This window comes from Camarhynchus parvulus, chromosome 2, assembly GCF_901933205.1.
Source record: "Camarhynchus parvulus chromosome 2, STF_HiC, whole genome shotgun sequence".
Taxonomy (NCBI): Eukaryota; Metazoa; Chordata; class Aves; order Passeriformes; family Thraupidae; genus Camarhynchus; species Camarhynchus parvulus.
This window is the reverse complement of record NC_044572.1, coordinates 78,221,380-78,240,748: the sequence shown is the minus strand read 5'-3', so window position 1 is coordinate 78,240,748 and position 19,369 is coordinate 78,221,380. Positions and strand designations below refer to the sequence as shown.

At 39.9% G+C, this 19,369-nt stretch overlaps 1 protein-coding gene across 2 annotated transcripts in view; it reads left to right on the top strand.

The window, feature by feature from the left end:
• Positions 1 to 19,369, top strand: part of TRIO (trio Rho guanine nucleotide exchange factor) — a 244,284-nt gene that overhangs the window by 121,688 nt on the left and 103,227 nt on the right. For both annotated transcript variants that reach the window (XM_030965172.1, XM_030965182.1), the window contains exons 12-18: positions 515 to 684; positions 1,602 to 1,776; positions 8,665 to 8,860; positions 9,427 to 9,593; positions 16,514 to 16,633; positions 18,035 to 18,226; positions 18,688 to 18,837. In XM_030965172.1, the coding sequence (XP_030821032.1) occupies positions 515 to 684; positions 1,602 to 1,776; positions 8,665 to 8,860; positions 9,427 to 9,593; positions 16,514 to 16,633; positions 18,035 to 18,226; positions 18,688 to 18,837 (1,170 nt within the window). The remainder of the gene's footprint in view (positions 1 to 514; positions 685 to 1,601; positions 1,777 to 8,664; positions 8,861 to 9,426; positions 9,594 to 16,513; positions 16,634 to 18,034; positions 18,227 to 18,687; positions 18,838 to 19,369) is intronic.

The following is a 19,369-nucleotide window of genomic DNA, read 5'->3' as shown; positions in this document are numbered from 1 at the left end:
TTGTTTTCTGAAATGCCCTTTCTTTTTCCTTTTTTTGAACGCCACTGAAAAGTGTTATGTTGTCTGTGTGCAGTGTCAGCCTAGCAGTGCAAATTTGATGGTGGCTACAATACATCTCCCTTCCTTCCTTCCTTCCTTCCTCCCTTCTCTCGGAGAGTGTTACCATAGCATTTCTCTCCCAGGGACTCTCGCGCAGAGCTGCAGATGGGATTCTCACTGTGAACTCTGTGCTGCTCAGTCGGATACGCTCAGTTCTGTAGAAGCAAAATGGGGAAGAAAGGGTGACTTAGCAACACGGATAAAGCTTTCCTGGTATTTCCAAGAAGCAAAAACCTTTTTTGAAACAAAGGCTTGTCTTCATTAATATGAGGATGGGATTTTTCTATGAAGAAAAACAAATCCTCTTTCTTCCTGCCACCTCAGTCTGTTTTCTCTTGTCCATGGAGATGCATTCAGAATAGTTGACTGCCTGATCCTTGGGCTTACGTTTCTTGCTTTTTCCCCTTTCCCTTAGCTATGGACGTGGCTTGAAGAGCTGCAGAAAGAACTTCTTGATGATGTCTATGCTGAGTCTGTGGAGGCTGTCCAAGACCTGATTAAACGTTTTGGTCAACAGCAACAGACCACTCTGCAGGTTACAGTCAATGTCATAAAAGAAGGTGAAGATCTCATCCAGCAACTAAGGTAAGACAAATTTTTATTTAAATCTCTCCTGGTGTTTATCTGATGTTCTGTGAGGTTCTTTCTATTTTGAGGGTAGAGATGATGAGTGCAAGATATGACCTATAAATAAAACTTGTAAATATTAGGACTACAGGGATCTCTCATGATGTGCTGATGGTCTCTAAACCTCTGTTTACAGGAAGCTCAGCTTATAAACACTGCTGCCACAAGAAGGAGATTTTGTTGACATAAGCTACCTTTTTGATAGAAGCAGTTATGTGTTTTTGTAGTCTTGACATGCAGGGCTCCACTGCATTTTGAGTTCTGAGCAGCAGCCTTTTTATAAAGAGACACTTGAATTTATTTTGCATACTGACAAGTAACTTCATTGTAGTAAAAGCCAAGTTTGTGGTCCATTTCATTCCAAAATGAACTGAATAAATAAATTTGGTTCCCAGCTGCTCTAGTACATGTCTCCTTTCCTACAGGAGATTAACAAATCTGAATTTGCAGGTTTTATACTCAGGTAAAAGATTAAATAATTTTTTTTAATGAACTAATTTTGATTTTCTTTCCTTGCCAGGAAGATTCAGGAAAGTAAATAGTTATCATATGCTACTTCCTTTTCACAGTGGCAGCATTTGTCTCTGGTTTTAAATTTTATCCTTCCTGTAAATAGAAGTCTTTACATGTTGAATTGGGCAAAAAATGAAGGTAATTCATTTCCTAATGTTTTTTTTTTTGAATACTAGAACACAGTTTGACTTTTTATTTACAGAGATGTACAGACTTAACTTTCATGCAATATGGTTTGCAACAACTTCATCTGAAGCTGGCTTATATCTTGTGGTCATATATATAGTGTCAAAATTGTATTGGTTTTTTTTTTTCAATAATGCTCTTTTTCCTTCCCCCTTCTCTCTCTCTGCTTTCAATAGGGATTCTGCCATTTCTAGTAACAAGACCCCCCATAACAGCTCGATCAACCATATAGAGACTGTCCTGCAGCAGCTGGATGAGGCCCAGTCTCAGATGGAGGAGCTTTTCCAAGAACGCAAGATCAAACTGGAGCTGTTTCTGCAGCTCCGCATATTTGAAAGAGATGCAATAGATGTGAGTGTTTGCTCTCAGACTTCACTGCACACATTTCTCCTCTCGTCTAGGAATGTTTATGCTGAGATTGTGTAGTTGCATTGGCATGTGGATCAAATGGCTGATAGACTTAATTCTTACCTGAACTGAGGCTTTTGTCCTGTGTGTGAAAGTGTCAGAAGAGCTCAGTGCTCAGCAGAGCTGAGCTTTTTGATTGATCTTGGTGCATCTTTAAGCAAATGTTAGGTAAAATCATAATGAATCAGTCACTTCATCCGCTAAGGTTAGCTTGAGTATCAAACTACCTTGATATAACTAGTATGCCTGCAGTTAATATGAACAGAACTTGCAAGATGGTTTTGTACAAACCCTCTAAACTGATGCTTTGTAGTAACAACCCTCTTCTCTTCCTTTACCAAATCAGCAGTTTTCAGTTGGCAGCTGCAAGTGGTATTTGAAATTCTATCTTAATCACTGAGAATGTTCTATGGGCTGTCATTTTTTAAAAATAAGATTCTTTTCCACCTTCAAAAATAATTCAATAGCAGTTGTAGTGCTTCACCCCTGCAAAACTTTGAAGAGGAATTACAGCTTATCAGTTGAAAAGTTTCTGTTTGTGTGCAGGAGCATGTACACAAACAGACATGAAACTCCACAGGGAACTTAAGTAAGCAGAGTTGCTAAGCTAAAAAAAAAACCAAAACTTCAGCTAAGTTCATATGACTTCATAAAATTACTTGTGCTGTACACAATGACTGAAACAAGTTGGTGCCTTATAAGGTTCAGGGTTATTCATTGGTAAATGATCTTGTTTGAGTGTATAACGACTTAGCTCAAAAATTCTGAAAACCAGGAGTTAAATGATAAGTTTGTCCCTTTGCTTGTGTGTAGTAAAAGCTGCCACTGTTGGTTATGAATGTCAAGGTAAAAAGGCAGTCAGCAGAAAGCTTCTCAGGTTTTTAGTGATAGCATCCTGGGTTTTTAGTGTTTTGGTTTGGGTGTTTCTTCCCCTTCTGAAAATCAGGATTTGATGTCATGGCTGAAGTCTGGTTTAGCTAAGCACACTGTTAGGGGCGGTGCAGAAATAGGCAGACACAGTTCCTTGATCCTTACCCACAGAGGAAGTGAGAGTGTGTGCAGTAATAACAACTCTGCTGTAGAGGAAGACTAAGAAGGGGTATTTTTTCAATTTTTTCAATTCACACTGGTCTGCAGAGAGTTTTCTACTTTGACTATGTGAAAGTAGCTTTTCTTCTTTGATCATGTGAGACTAGCTATCTCACATATGCTTACAGTCCTTGCAGGAGTGATCAACAGTACTTGATGTCTGTGAGATGTTCTCGGAACACTTTTTTTGAAGGAATGGCAGCTGTGTGGGGCAGTGCATACCAAGAAAATTAATGGAAGAATTAGAATAAAGGTTTGAGTGAAGTTCATATTAAGTTGATTGCTCTCAGTCGTAGGTTACATAGGCCAGGATTCTACAGTAGCAAAAGGCTGGTTGCAGGAGCCCTGCTTTGCAGATGTGTTCTAATTTTCAGTTCAGGACAGCATCTATATAGGTAGGAGTACTTCTGGTACTGCTACTTGGTGATGCCCACAGGATTTTGCATCAGAAAGCTGCAAACCCTAACTTCATAGAATCACAGAGTAGAATATACTGAGTTGGGAGGGACCCACAAAGGTCATCAAGTCCAACTCTTGACCCTGCACAGGACATCCCAAGAGTCACACCATGTGCCTGGAAGTGTTGCCCAAATGCTTCTTGAACTCTGTAAGGCTTAGTGCTGTGACCACTTCCGTGGAGAGCCTGTTCCAGTGCCTAACCACCCTCTAGATGAAGAACCTTTTCCTGATATCCTGCATAAACCTCCTCTAGCTTCTTCATGTTGTTTCCTTGAGTCCTGTCACTGGTCACGAGAGTGAAGATGTTGGTACCTGCCCTTCCACTTCCCCTCATGAGGATGTTGAAGACTGCCATGAGATGTCCCCTCAGTCTCCTCTTCTCCAGGCTGAACAGACCAAGTGACCTCAGCTGCTCTTCATACAGCTTCCCCTCCAAACCCTTCACCATCTTCGTAGCCCTCCTTAGGATTCTCTCTAAGATTAGTGTCTTTTTATATTGTAGTGCCCAAAACTGCACACACTTGACAGGTCTTGCTTTTTCTAAACCTGACACTTGGTGTGCTTCACATTTTGCCACATACAACATAAAGCAAAGCACCAGTTAGCTTGTTGAAAGAGTTGGTATAGTTTGTCTGTATGGCTTGGAAATAGAAATCATGCCTCTTTTTGATTGATGGAGAGTCCTTCAAGGAAGAAAATGGCCCTGGCTGCAGAGTGACTTCAGCAACATGTAGATTGTTTTGCTCTCTCTGTACCACGTCTTCACTGCTTCCTCAGCAAAACACGCTTCTCTTTTCCCTCTCCCCGAAGACAGACGTCTGTTTGGAAACTTCCAGGAAGAAAATGTGGGGATTAGTTCCAGGTCAGTTGTTTGAAAGCAGAAGCTCAGTTGAAGTAACTTGATAATGAGGAGGAGCCAGATGCCAGTTAGGAATTTGCAGACCTTGTTTTGACCTTCTGCTTCCTCCAGGATTTCTGTGACTGGTCCAGTCATTAAGACTTGGCTGTAGGGCAGTTAATTCAGGGGAGCATCCTGTGAGGATAGCTTTTCTCGAAGGCAAGTAGTGTTTCTAGCTTCTCTTACTGCTTGCAAAATTACACGGGCTAAAATGGGACAAAGGGCTCCCCTAGCACTGCAGGGTTATAGCCATGCAGCTGTTCTTCTGGGGACAGTGGTGAGATTTGCAGACAGGGTTAATTCCCTTCTCCTCCTTACTCTTTCCTTATAATTTCCTGATAAAATACTTTGTTTCTTTGCTGGTAAAATACTTTGCTTCTTTTGTCCTACAACTTTTCAGATACTCGTGCTCTTCTGAAATGGGTATAACTGCAGTACTGCCTCTGTTTTGCCCCTTGGCTCATTGCATATAAACTTGACCTTCTCTATCTTCAGCATGATTTTTAGTGTCATTGTTGGTGAGCTATTTGAAGGACTCCTTTGTAAATGCCTGTATTAACTAAAGGCAAGAATGAGCAAAATAATGTAGGTGAAGATTCCCTTGCTAGTGTGATTAGAAGCATGAGGAAGGTGTGTGTGAACCAGTGGGATGGTAGCGCTGCTGGCAAAGTACACAGTCTGAAATGTGTTTGTCTCATTTGTGTCTGAGCATTTTTCCCTGTCTATAACTTACATGCCAGGGCTCTACACAGAGCATACCACACACTTTTCAGCTCACAGCTTTATCTCAACTCTATTTTTGGACCGTATTTACAAGATGCCTGTTAAATCACACTGCTGAAAAGACGAGGATGTAAAATGCTGGGGTATCATGGAGACCTAACTCCTCTCCCTTTCCCATTTTCCCATTTTTTGTTTTTTTTCTCCTAAACACACAATATTTACTGGGTCTTGATGAGCACTCAGTTGGTACCATGAATGGTAGACACTTGTGAGAAGAGACCTGTGGTTCTTTATTTCTTTCCCACTCAGTGTGAAAGCATCCCTTCCATATTATACCCTGCTTTGTTTCCTGTCAGCATTTCCTTTACATTTAATAGAATGTAATGATGTCAGGGAGCTCAAAATCTGCACCAGGAACTTCTTGAACACATGCTATGGTAAATTGTTAGCCTGTGTTTATGCTGGGTTGTCCATTTCCTGAGAGCAGTATGAATTTGTGATTCAGTTATTTTAGAATTCTATTAGTCATTTGTTCTGTTTGTTTAGTGCTGATTGCCTTGACAAAACTTTACAAGCAAAATGGGAGCCTGCTTGCTTTGAATGTGTTGTCTGTAAAGCAAAACTTTAGAGGAAGCACTGAAGAGTGTGGGCAGAGAGGGCTTAGTGAATGCTATTTCTATATTAACTCTGCCTTCAGATTTGCACCATGGATGCAATGGCTGAAATAGAACACCTTGCACCACCTCATTACTGATGATAAAACATGAGGATTACTGCCCTTGTTAGGAAACTTCTCTGTGATGGTCATTGACTACTTAGCTTTTGAATCAGTGTAGAAACATGCTGACATTATTTATTTGAATTGTGGCCGGCCATCCTGATCTTTTGAAGGGCAAAGGAAATATATTGGTCTTGTTCAGAGTGTTTCAAACTGCTTTAAACAGTATGTGTGCCGTGATCCTAAACATGGGGTTGGTTTTATGAAATAGCATGGGAAAAGCTATAATTCTTCCTGGCTGTTTGTGGCTGTTCTTTGGAGGCATTATCAGTGAAACCTGTTGGTTGAGGCAACACACAGTTTTGACCCCCTGAAACTAGTTGTTTTTCCTATCAAGTAAAAGGAATCTTAGGAGCTAGTGACTACAGTCTATTTCAGGATTATAGCAATACTGACACAGCCACAGCAGTGCCATATTGTGAGCTCACTGTGTTTTTTACTTTATTCCCACTTAAATTCCTAGTAAAAGAGATAAGTTTATCATCTATTCTGAAGGGAGATGGACTGGCTTTCCTTTTAGAACGGTGTTATAAATGTGCCATGTTGAATCTTAATCCTTTGTATGATGGTGTTTAGAAAGATGGTGTTTCAATAGTGGAGTTTTGCAACCTTTTTTAATGCTCAGATTTCTGCTTGACGGAGTCCAACTACAGATATTTCTTCAGGGTAACTTTTGAATGTTGTTAACTAACCTGGATAAAAATAATATGGTAAATCTGTTTTCTTAGAACTTCCCTAGTGCAGTGGATGAGAAAACAAACATTAGATGACCTCCATTGCTCTTAATAATAAATGAACACAGAGTTTCAGAGAGAAGCTGGGAAGAGCAGAGCTGAGATGCACAAGAGCAGAAAAGAGAGGTAGCTGAAAGTAAGCAATTTCTCTGGCTGGACTGTCAGGAAAACCTGAAGTTTCTGTAAAATTTCAGATCACTTAAAGGAAAGTGAAGAGCAGAGGAAGGTGATGAGACATGTTGGGCATGGACCAAATAAAAAGGAAATGAAGGGAACTTGGTAACGATTTTGTGTGATGGGAAGCCTGGGTTTGTGTGTTTAGAGGAAAACCACTCTCAATGCTTAGAGACTGTGTGATGTTTAGAGCACGTGGAAGATGAAAGGAACTTCAGGCAATGGCTAAAAGCCTTGTCCTGTCTATCTTCCTGTATACTTTGGTTATCAACTTTTCTGTTTTCAGTGTTACCCCTGGCACTTGAGTTTCTGCATGTTTTCACTTCAGCAGAGGTAGCGGAGTAGGTTTAGGGATTGCAAATAGCTACTTCAATTGTTTGGTATTTCCCATCGTGACATGATGTAAAACTCAAATACTTAGTGATTCAAGTGGAAGTTTTTTGCAGGACACCTTTAAAACAGGAAGTAACTCGCTGGTGCCACAATTTTAATATTAATTGCTTGATGTGTCCATTTTTTATGGCATCATGCAAGCAGAATGGAAAAAAGTCTTCACGAGAGATTGTAGCAAACTGCAGAAACTTTATACAAATGATTTAGCTTTTCTCATCTCCCCAGTTCTGCTTTTTTTTTCTAGAAGGCCTGTTTTCCTGGAATTTCTCTTGTCATTTAACTGTCTCTCTAAACTTTGGAGCTATTACAGCCACTTGAAAAAGGGTAGGGGCATCTTTCTTTTGCTGACAACAAATGACTTTGGTTAAATATTTATGCACTTAGACACTTGATTGGTAATGCCGATTAAGTCAGGTCCTCTTTTTGTTGTGTCTTGCTGCATAAATAGGTACTTTCTTCTCATATAGCACCATTCACATGAGTTTGCCCTACTCCTGGAATTGTAGAACACTGGAACTAAGCCATACTTGGTTTTTGATACCTATAATTTTGCTTTCCCAATGAACTGCAGTAGTTGATGCTAAAACTGTGCTGAAAATTCTGGAAAAAATTTGATTATTGGCTTGAGGGATGAATGTGTTAGACTTTTCAGAAGTAACTGATGCATCAAATCTGCACGAACTCAGCCCACTTTGATAATGAGGATTGCAAGCACTACATGTTAGCCTTAAAACCAGTTTTGTACCCTAATTAAAAGGAATATTTTATATTTCAGATAGGCTTTGCGGTATAATTTGGAAAATACACTTTTGTGGACAGACAAGGAGAATTTTCTGTTGTGATACATGTGTTAAAAAACCCAAAAACTTTTTTAGCTACGCTTCTTGGGAAATCCTGCAGTGAAGAATAAAATCCAGAATTAAAATGTGAAAACTGAAGTGTAGCTGAAGAATGTCAGCAAGCAAATTTAGTTCTGTCATTGCAGTAATGTTGTAATAAAGTATGCTTTTTTGTTTTGTTAGATTCACTGAGTACCTAGTCTTTTGTGGTAAGTGCTTCTCAGTTGTCTGGCAGAACTCAAAGGTGCATGTGGCCTGATGCTTCCTGCCAACAGAAGGGTAAAGCTGGCTTTCTTGGAAAAGGGCTCAAGATTGGCATAATTGTAAGATCAGCTGGCTGTTGATGTGTGAATTATTATTGACGCACTCTGAAGAATTAAAAAATTGTTACAGATCCACATTTTCCTTTAAAAGGGGAGATAAAAACATGTTAACTTCTTCTGTTTCACAAGTAAAGTGTTGATGGAGTACCTTCAATAAGGCAGAGGCACATACCCATACTGTTGCATGCAATGGTTGAAGAACTGTAGCGGTTCTCAAAGGGCTTCTTTTGGATTGTTTGCCAAAATCTAAAATCCATGCTTAGATAGCCTGTGTCCAAACCATGTCTAATTTTATCAGTGCTGTCAATCAACAATGAGCAACTTGAGTTCCCTACCTCAATCATCAGTGCAACATTGGAAATAAACTGTTTTCTGTTGTGTAATGGGTAATTGAACATGGTCGTCTTCCTTTTCCCCCCAGATTATTTCAGACCTTGAGTCTTGGAATGATGAGCTCTCTCAGCAGATGAATGACTTTGACACTGAAGATCTTACAATAGCAGAACAGAGGCTCCAGCATCATGCAGACAAAGCCCTGACCATGAATAACTTGACCTTTGATGTCATACACCAAGGGCAGGATCTGCTGCAGTATGTCAATGAAGTGCAGGCATCTGGTAAGATGGCTCCTTTGTACTATTCCAGGCTTTCTAAGAATTATCCAGTTGTCTCTCCATGGGATGTGTGAAAATAACAGGGATGCTAGTTAACTGTAAACTGGGGACATGTGTTTTACTCAAATCATTCAGTGGTGTTCATAAGAACATACTGGCACATAAAATCAGAGTTGGTAGCACTTGAAGGTGTTTAGTTTTTAGAGAAAGGGATTTCACTCAGGATGTCTGTAAAATTGGAGTAAATAAGGGAACGTTAGTTCTGTAGGTGGTCAGATCAATGCAGTCAAGCAAAGATTGTCAGCTTTCAAGTAATGCCTTCCTTTTTTGTTCCTTATGCCCCTGCCCCTTCATTTGATATTTTTCACTGTATATGATTGCATAGGGTAAGTATCAGACTTTAAAGACACCCCCACCTTGCACTTCTTAAGAGTGCAAACCCCTATACTCATGTAAGCAAATCCTCCAAGAATTAGGTTGAACTTGGAGAAGGAACTGGGAAATTAGGTGTAGAGCAGTTTGTCTCGGAAGCTTTGCGAGTCATTCCTGTCTGACCATCCCCACTGCAGGTGTGGAGCTGCTGTGTGACAGAGACGTGGACATGGCCACTCGTGTGCAGGACCTGCTGGAGTTCCTGCACGAGAAGCAGCAAGAGCTGGACGTGGCGGCTGAGCAGCACCGCAAGCACCTGGAGCAGTGCGTGCAGCTGCGGCACCTGCAGGCTGAGGTCAAACAGGTACGGCCACCCCGGCAGCTGTGCCCTTCTGGAGAGCTCTGTTCCCAAAAACACGTGTGGGAAACGCCTCCTGCTGCATAAAGTCTTTCGTTGAGAGCAGGGGAGGACTTGAGAAACATCAGCTTCTGTAAACATTAAGTGAATTTTTTTGACTTGCATCACCGGTTGATCTTGCTGCATGGATCTAGAGCAGCTGAGAGAGCTGGGGATGTTTAGCCTGGAATAAAGGAATCTCAGGGGGGACTTTATCACTCCTGCAACTACCTGATAGGAGGGTGTATCAAAGTAGGAGTTGGATTCTTTACCCAGGTAATAGGATAGGACAAGAAGGAAAGTCCTCAAGTTGTGCCACAGGAGGTTTACATTAGATAGTAGGAAAAATTTCTTCACTGAAGGGGTTTTTAAGCACTGGAGCAGGATTGATGGAGGCACCATCCCTGAAAATATTTAAAAGACATGTAGATGAGACACATGCTGTAGTGTTGGACTTGGCAGTGCTAGGTTAACAGACTTGAAGGTCGTAGAGGTTTTTTCCAACCCAAGTTATTCTGATATTCTATAGATATGAGTCAAGTATTTGAAGTATAGAGTGATTTGAGCTAATGTTAAACCCATGCTTTTACCATCTGTATGGTGATGAAAAACAATGCTCAGTCAAAGGCCGTGCACACTGACTTAATACTTCTGAGTCTATTGTTTGAAACATCTACAAATAGTGATAAAATAATATAGAAGAAAAACAGTTTTGCTTCTCCTGGCAATAAAGTAGCAAGTTTTGAGGTCTTTATCTGATACACGCATAAACGTTTGATGATTTGAGATGTGGGCAAAGCCACTGAAGTAGGTGAAAGTTTAAAAAAGAAACAAGACAATAGTAAAGGTAAGAGTTTATTTTGCTCACACTTGGCAGCATCACAGAAGTTTGCTGTAGTCTGTTGTATTACTGTGGCCCATAATGAGACTGAATGACAGCTTGCAAATTGCAAAGTAATATGAAAGGGGTCCTGCTAGGACTAGGAGAAGTGAATAGAAGGTTCCCAAAGTATTTTCAGGCAGTGGTCAGTTGCTCTACAGTAGCAGATGGAAAGTTCTGTGTGGTCTTGAATTAAAGGAATGCAAAAAACTGATAGTTGTCTGCTGTCAGTGCAATATAGACATCAATCCGATACTTGATGTTCTATTTCAAGACTTTGTATACTCTACTGAGCTGTGCTGTATCTGCCTTAGCACTTACTCATCTTGGTACGTGCAGATTGCAAATTCCTCCTTCCACGTGAGTAGTGGTTGAGATAAAGTTGTTGCAGATTGGGATAGTTTCTCTACTCAATTGCATTGTATCTTGAAGATAAGGAAAAGAGTGCGCATCTGCAAAGGAAGGAAAAATTAAAAGAAATAATGCCAGCTGAGGCACTCTCATCCCTTTATGGTATGTCAGTGGGTTTGGGTGGGATTGGTTAGTAAGAAAAAAATTTGTTTATTTCCATTATACTGAAATAGTACTCAGTAAAAGAACAGAATATAGCAGTTTGGTAATATTTCAGAGAGACACTAAATAGTTATTTATATTGCATGCTCCCACAATAAAGTGAGTGCTTTGCTCCACTAGCTTTGTTTGTATGCAAGTTAAATGTTACAAAAAAGACATGTGTTTTAAACCTGTGTTCAAAACAAATGTTCTGTATTTTGGCAGAAACAGGCAGACGATGAACATCATGGATTTTAGAGGAATACCCCGATTGCACATAGTGATTACAAATCATCACTATGTGATTTGTAGATCATTCTTTAAGAAGTTTCTAACTTTTTTGAACCACTGCCAGCCCTGACTGAAACTGAAGCTAAAATTTAGATTCTTAAGAAAGTACTGGAAAAGTTTATCTTATAATAAAGGTATAGGTAGTACATTAACATAGCCAGCTGTCTATTCTTGGTAGACTGGGATTTCGAAGAAAAAAACATATTCTATTTTGTATTTCTAGAACACACCTCTGTCAAGGTGGGATTTCATGTTGAATTAAATGCTATAATATGTGTGATCTTTCAGACAATCATACATGAACATGTAGCTGACAGAAGGTTTTGTGTATTACTTTTCCAGATTTTACTGTACAGATTCACCTGCAATGCTTGCCCATCCTGAGGCCTGAAAATTGAATGGAGCTCAATCTGTGTTAATACATTGTCTCATAGGATTTTTTTGAGCCCTTTGAAATGCTTTGAGGATAATAACTCTTAGTTTTGAGATTAGAGTTGCCTTTTCATAAAACCACATCTGATTTATTTTTATTTTTATTAAACATGATTAAGGAAGCATGATCTTCTCCTGTCCCTTCTGCACTAGGAAAAACTTTATAGGTCAGCAGGTCACAGTAGGTGCTTTACCTGAGACCAAAATGAAGTGGTAAACCTCCTCTTCAGTCTGTTTTATTTGTGTTTTGTTGCCTGAAGCAATGAATGCATGGTTTTCCTGTTCAGTTACTGTGATTTTCTCTTAGATTTATTGTTGATGAATTGGGTGTAAGCATGTTTATTATGTAGATGGGATACTGTCTCCATAGCAAGAATTCTAACAGTATTTCCATTTAAATTCTTCCTGCCAAACCAACATTACTGCTCTTGTGTTTTCACACACACACATACGCACGGACATGCACACACACACATACATTTATATAAAATACATAAAAATATGTAGCTTGTCATGTGAAGAGGTTAGACTGGAATTTAGACAAATACTTGCAAAGATTCTCTTTCATACTAGGTAGTAAAACCTTATGCTTAATGAATTTTTATCAAATAAGCACAGAGAGTAGACGAAAACATTCAGTATTGCTTCCTCCTTAACTCTTGTGCCAGTTCTACTTTGTGGCATTGAAGTTTTGTATATCAAGCCTCAGGGCTAGGAGGAAGCAGAAGAGCCAGAAGACAAACAGAGGTTTGAAGAAAACCTGCAAAGAATTTGCTTGTCAACTTGATGTGTAATAGGTGCAGAAAGGGCAAAAGCAGATAGCAAATTACAGTGTAGAAAAACCATGGAAGACAGGGGGAAGAGAATGCTGACTGAAATAAAAGAGACAGCTGTATGTGGGGAAAGCAACATGGAAAGGAAAATGTGACCACTTTTTTACAGGGCAGGGACATATGAGTAGGTGGAGGCAGAGTAATATTTGTGAGAATGTCTGTCTCATGCAGAACTACAGCTGCATGTTTGCCAGATGAACCTTCTTTATTAATCACCTAACATACAGCTGTTGGATTACTTACTGCTACAATCACTCCCACGTACTCTCTGTGTAGATTGAATGCTTTACTGTGCTTAAGGTCAAAATCCCTACCAAGCTTCAAACCAAATCCAGTTGGTTTCAGTATGCTCATTAAGCCTTTTCAGTGCAATGTTTTCTGCTGTTCTGATCATGGTGTATGTTCTTAGATATATAAGCTATGTGTTTGTATAAGCACAGTGGTGTACAGATACTTCAGCCCTCAAGAGTACCTTAAGCTGCTTTGTGTTTTCACTGGCAAATCTTTTAGCTTGGTGTTCAGCTCTGACTATCCTAAAATACTACTCAGGAAGGGTATCCTGGCACTCCATGTAGTGCCATATGGATATGAAAACATAGCTAAGACAGCAGACTGAAGCAGGTTGTCTTGTGATCATGTTTAGTTACAGTCAAAAATCTGTCCAAGAAATTAGTTCTAAATCAATTACTTATCTACAGATCTACCTATCTGACCTTTTCAAATGTCCCAAGTGACCCAAATTCTGTCTCTTTTCCACACCTTTGCTGATGCTTTTCTAGCCTGTTAAAGGCTGTGAGGGGAAAGATGGGGGTTGTGATCCACTCAGACAGGGAGGTGGTGGGAACATGAACATGCCAACAAACCCTGAAGGCAGCACCCCTGGAAGGAGAACAGGCTCTCCATTTCATAATGCTTATATTTTCCCTTGAGTCAGAGCAGAAGGAAGGGGAGAGTACTGCTGGCAAATTTCCTCCTGTGAGTTGCACCAGCTTGTGTACTTGCACCCTGACCCGCACCAAGCAGGAGGACAGGTCTTTGTGTTTGAAATGGCATGTTCTGTTCTAGCTGTTGCTGCTGTAAATAATGGGATGCCAAGTCAAGAGGAACTTTCAATTGGTGCTGCTTAAGCATTCTCCTTCATTAAAATTCTCTGAAGAAGGCTACATGTATAAGAACCCTAAAAAAGGTGTGTTTTGTTACACCGTACCTGAAAGAATTACTTTTTAAGGTAGAGAAGGAACCTAGAATAACTTTAAGACAACATAAAAATGAAAAAGGAATTTGAAAAAAAATCATCTGTGTTCTTGCAGAGAATTTATTTATCCATGTATAATTTCTATCTGCAGTCTGTTGGACCCATCTGCTTCCCTCAGAAGCTGCTGTTTTTCCTGTTCCTGAGGCTTACCCAGGCTTTCTCCCTGAGTGCTAAAAATCCCCATGTGCCTTAGCAACTTAGGAACTCCCACTTTCTTTTGTAGTCCTTTTTGTGTGCCCCCAGACTGTGATCTGCAGGTGTCACCTTTGCAGTAGGGGAGGTTGTTCCAAAGCTGGAGCCATCTTCCCCTTGCTTGCAAGGCTGCACCTGACCCAGTGCTTTCTCCCCAGAAGACCAGAATGTGCACCCAGTTACACGTCTGGCATGCCCTCCCTTCTACATTGTAGACTTACTCTTTTCTACAGACTTGCAGAATTTATATAGGAGAATTCAAATACATGCTATCAGGGTGGAAAAAAAACTTGTTAGCTATTCATTGTGCAGACAGAAATGGCAAAACCTACATTAATAACACAGCGTCACAATCTGGATAAGTGGAAGTCAGAGGGTGAGGTTGTGGTGCAGATTTGAGGGAATGGATGTTGTGTCAGGATGGCCAGACCTCAGTTGCTTCAAGCTGTCAGACACATTAGAGTGTACTTTGGATGTAGACCCACATGTGCCTTTCAGGTTGTGAGGAATTGTGTTTTATAGGTCATTTTCTTGGGTTCTGCCCATGTTCCCAGTCTGCAAGTGTAGTCATATCACCCTGATAACTTAGTGCATTGATGCTATAATTGGTAGTGTCATGTGTGGATCACTAGATGAGAATATTTAGTGTTAAGAACTAACTGATTTGGTAGTTAATACATTTATTAGTGGTGGTCAAAGGTCTAAATCAATTAGTAGGAAAAAGTTAGAAAAACTGGGGAAGTTCAAATCAACAGGGCCTAAAGAAATTCACTTTGGAATACTTAGAAAGGTGCCATTGTTTCTAAACATCAGGAGATTGGATGAGATTCTGGAGGCCTGAAACTCAACATCTACTTCTCAAAAGTGGAAAAGGACTAGCTGAGGGAGGATTATAGGTCAGCTAGTTTAACACAGTTCCCAGGAAAAATATTGAAACAAGTAGATCATTAAACTTGAACAGTGACAAAAGGAGAAAAGGCTAGCACAGGTCAATTAATCATAGCTTTCCATTGATAACCCCCCCCACCTTTTTTTTAATCTGACAAGGCAACAGCTCTTCTGGGAGGGGTGGAAAAGCAGTGTCAAAGCTTTTAAAATAGTGCAGCTCAGTCTGTCTGGCCCTAACTTACAATGAGAATGTCATATGAGACTAAATTACCAAGAGTGATAACTTGCTGAAAAAACATACTCAGTAACAAAAGTTATTAAGAGACTCAGTGGGTTGGAAAGCAGATTTTAAAATGAAAAAAAAAAGTTGTATTTGTCCATATTTGGATACTACTGGTTCATGTTCTCAGTCAGAAAATCTATGTGTTAGCAACTATGCTATTAAATTTGAAGTTAAAAGCAGTTAGCAACTATGCTATTAAATTGGAAGTTAAAAGCAGGAGCAGCTGGAAAAGGGGTTTGAGTTTGTCAGAAGATGCTGGATTACAATTCAGAATTATCTTGATGGGAGAATGGGAGAAGTGTGCTTTAAGAAGGATATGAGTTTGAATAGTGAAAAATACAGAGCATGATGTACTGGATAGAATAATCAGCTGAATAAATACAGGGGTAATTACTGGTAGGCAGCAGTTCCATAGAAGAGTTGTACAGATGATAGTGAATAACCTGAATTATGTCCCATTTTACTCAGTGTTTGAAAAATTATGACCAAGTCATGGTTATCAACTGGAGAGAGCTCATAAAAGAGCAGTGTTCTAGAAAAATAAGGTGACTGACTTCACATGGGAGAGATTGAAGAGATCAAGATCAACAAGAGGAATCTAAAGGAGGGTATCAGATAATGTTCCTGATGGAGAGAGGAGAGGGAAAAACAAAGCTGATGCAAAGAGGGAGAAAATGTCTTTTTTTCCTTCTTCTTGTTTTTTTTGGGAGAGGTCTAAAAAGTTGCACGTTCCTGCTGTTGATAAGGAATGTATAAGGTGGCCTCCTGAAGCTTCTGCCCAGCCATGGATTCTTCCAGTTTCACTGGACACATCAAAGAAGGCACATTCTGAAAAATTAAAATCTTCAGGCAGTTAGAAGGACACTCAATGATCACATTTTTCTCAACATTACTGTTCAAAATTATATGCATACTTTTTGCTAAGCTATAGATCTTTAATTTGCAGTACTGACACTGGCTTTCAGGCGGCTATTACTTGTATCTTGTTCCAGCGGTGACAGAAGCAGTATTCAAAAGCATGACCTTTTTCAGAGTATGAACTGAAGCCTCAAGCATGTAGTAGTTGACTGCAAGCTGTGAGTTGATAGCTCAGTGAAATTGTACTGAATATCATTCACTGTGCTTACTCAGTATAAAATTCACTGTAGTATGTAATTAACAAATTACTTAGTTATCAGTTCCAGTGCTGATGTGACCCTAAATGTTGTTGCCCCTACAGTGGTACTTTTTTGTTGGTTGGCAGTGGAATTGTGTATTTCATGGTCTTTTCTTTTGTTACAGGTTTTGGGCTGGATTCGAAATGGAGAGTCAATGTTAAATGCTGGGCTCATCACTGCTAGCTCTTTGCAGGAGGCAGAGCAGTTACAGAGGGAGCATGAGCAGTTTCAACATGCAATAGAGGTAAAAGCACCATTTTGGTGACCATGGCCTTGTATTTACAGTTCTCTGTAAATAGCACTCTTGGATTCGTGCTACAGTATTTTCAGTTTAGGAAAAGTTGTTGAACCCATGGCAAAAAGACAAAAACACTTAGTGAGAAGCTGATGTTTGTTCTTATTTATTTTTAATCTGCAGTTCCAGGTGAACATCTTCTCAGTGCCTTTTTTGCATCTTTATAAAGTGGTAGCTGTTCAGAGCAATTTTGCTGAAAATAGTGTTTTCATTTGTTATTCCTTTCCTAGAACATAACTTATAATTCTAAATGTAAAATAAATTAAGAATAAATGGACTAGGAAGCAGCAGTTTTGCGTATTCTGAGGTCATCCTTTAATATTTCCAGTTTTGTTTGAGAGTAGGTTTCAGTGAAACTTCTATGTGGTGGTGTGTCAATCCCCCTGCCATGGCTTCAAGCTAAACTTCTCAGATTGGTCATATTGCTGCAAAAAAATAGGCAGGGTTCTTAAGATTGATTGAAGTGCAGTCTTACTGAGTAACTTAGTGATAATATTAGCAATGTTGTGATTGTTTGGGTAGACTATTTTCAGAAGTACTGTGCCTTGCAGTAGCTCTTTAATGTTCTTTTCCTGTTTGGTAGAACTTTATGCTTCCCCTCTCTTGATTTTTTTTTAATTAAAGTTTGCACTATATGCCCCCTTATTTTGAGGAGCTTTGGTAACTCTGAAGTATAAAAATTATGAGACCTCTAGGTGTTTGTCAGTTTAAGAATACATTGTGAGGAAGCTTAAAAATCTGTGTTTCCTAGGCCATTCTTTACTCAGATATAATAGTACTTAGCAGTATTAACCCCTTAATACTTTAATATTATTTGGTTTTAGACAGGTATTTCTCTGCACAGAGAAATACATTTAAAAATTTGCTTGCAGTCAATAGACCATTGTCTTTTTTTATTGATCTTCATGCCTGCAACTTTCTTTGCTCACTACTGATGTGCAAAAGACTGAAGTTAAAGCTGTAAAGATTGCCAGAATAAGATAGATTTTTGTCATCGTCTTTGTTTCTCACTGTGAAGGGAAAGAAAATCCAACTGAAATTCATAATTACAGCAACATGTAACGCAACATAGATGCATCACGTGTAGCTTAATGCCAGACAGTTACTATTTGTTAAGAACTGCTATTTAGTGTTGATTTGATGATAAATCTCTACAGGATTTATTTCCTTTATATTTGCATAGAGAAGTCACACAGTATCAGGCAGTCATTTTTAGTTGATGGGTGTTTGTGCAAGTCATTGACACATTGACACTGTGTCATTGACACAGTGGAAATGTGAGCCTCTGAGGTCTCCGAGTAAATGAACTGAAGTGCTCCACTGAACTTGTGACTTTTCACCTCTTGTCAGAAAACACATCAAAGTGCCCTGCAGGTTCAGCAGAAGGCAGAGGCAATGCTGCAGGCTAATCACTACGACATGGACATGATCCGGGAGTGCGCAGAGAAGGTCGCTTCCCACTGGCAACAGCTGATGCTGAAGATGGAGGATCGTCTCAAGCTTGTGAATGCCTCTGTTGCCTTCTATAAAACTTCTGAGCAGGTACAGAAATGCAGATATGCATTGGTTAATTCCTCAGTGTGGCATAAAACAGCATTACTTGAAAAAATGGTTGATGAGGTTTGGTTATATTTACTCATTTGATGGCTAGTTCTGGTTTTTGTGTGAGAGTCAGAGAAAAATCAGTTTAATCTACTTGTCCACAGAAAAGTTTGGGGGGAGGTTGGCAAGGTTGCCTCCTCTGCAGCCATAACTTAAGCCCATCCAGAACTATGCAGTCACAGAGGCAGAGAAAGATGAACAATTTTAGGGACAGCCTCTGAGCATTGCCACATAAGCAGGCCAGTGCTTGTAAACCTGCAGCCAGAGTTTGTTGCCTTAAGTCCCGGTCAAAATGTGTCAGAAGCTGGGGGGTATATATAAGGAGTAGATGGGTTTTCTTTTTTTTGAGGCCTGAATTTTGATTTTTTGCCTTACTGAATTGGCCACCTTTTTCCTGAAAGGTGTGCAGTGTGCTGGAAAGCCTGGAGCAAGAATATAAGCGAGAAGAAGATTGGTGTGGGGGAGCAGACAAACTGGGCCCCAACTCTGAAACAGATCACGTTACTCCCATGATAAGCAAACACCTGGAGCAGAAGGAAGCATTTCTGAAGGTAAGGTTGGGGATTTTTTGTGGTCTCCTGTGTCTTGGGAAGCATGCAGGCAAACTGCTCTTACAGTGCTGACATGGCTGTGGAAAGCATCAGTGGCCATCCCAAACTATAGGTATGTTCCCAACTGCAAAGATGTGGGAAGTGGCATGTTAACTGCTTCTGACAGTGATTAAGAGAATACTGCCAAGTGCATAAAATTGTAGCCAGTTTTATAAATACATTTCCTGTTGAACTTGAGTAGATGTCAGATCTCCCAGTGTGACTGAAGAGGAATTGGAAGTCACTGCTTTGAGCAACTGTCACTCTAGAGAATGCTTAAAGGCTGCTGCTTTGGAAGAGGAGTGAAAGTCACACAGTGCCATTGCTCCCTGTGCATCAGAGCAGTTCTCAGATGTACTGGGATGGCAGAGAAATATAGAAGGAGGAAATGGGTAGACAGGCATCTGGGAGTAGTTGGGTTTTGTGTAATAGTCTTCAGATAAATGAAAGATTTTTGTTCCAACTAATGTCCTAGTGAAGATTATTGATCATA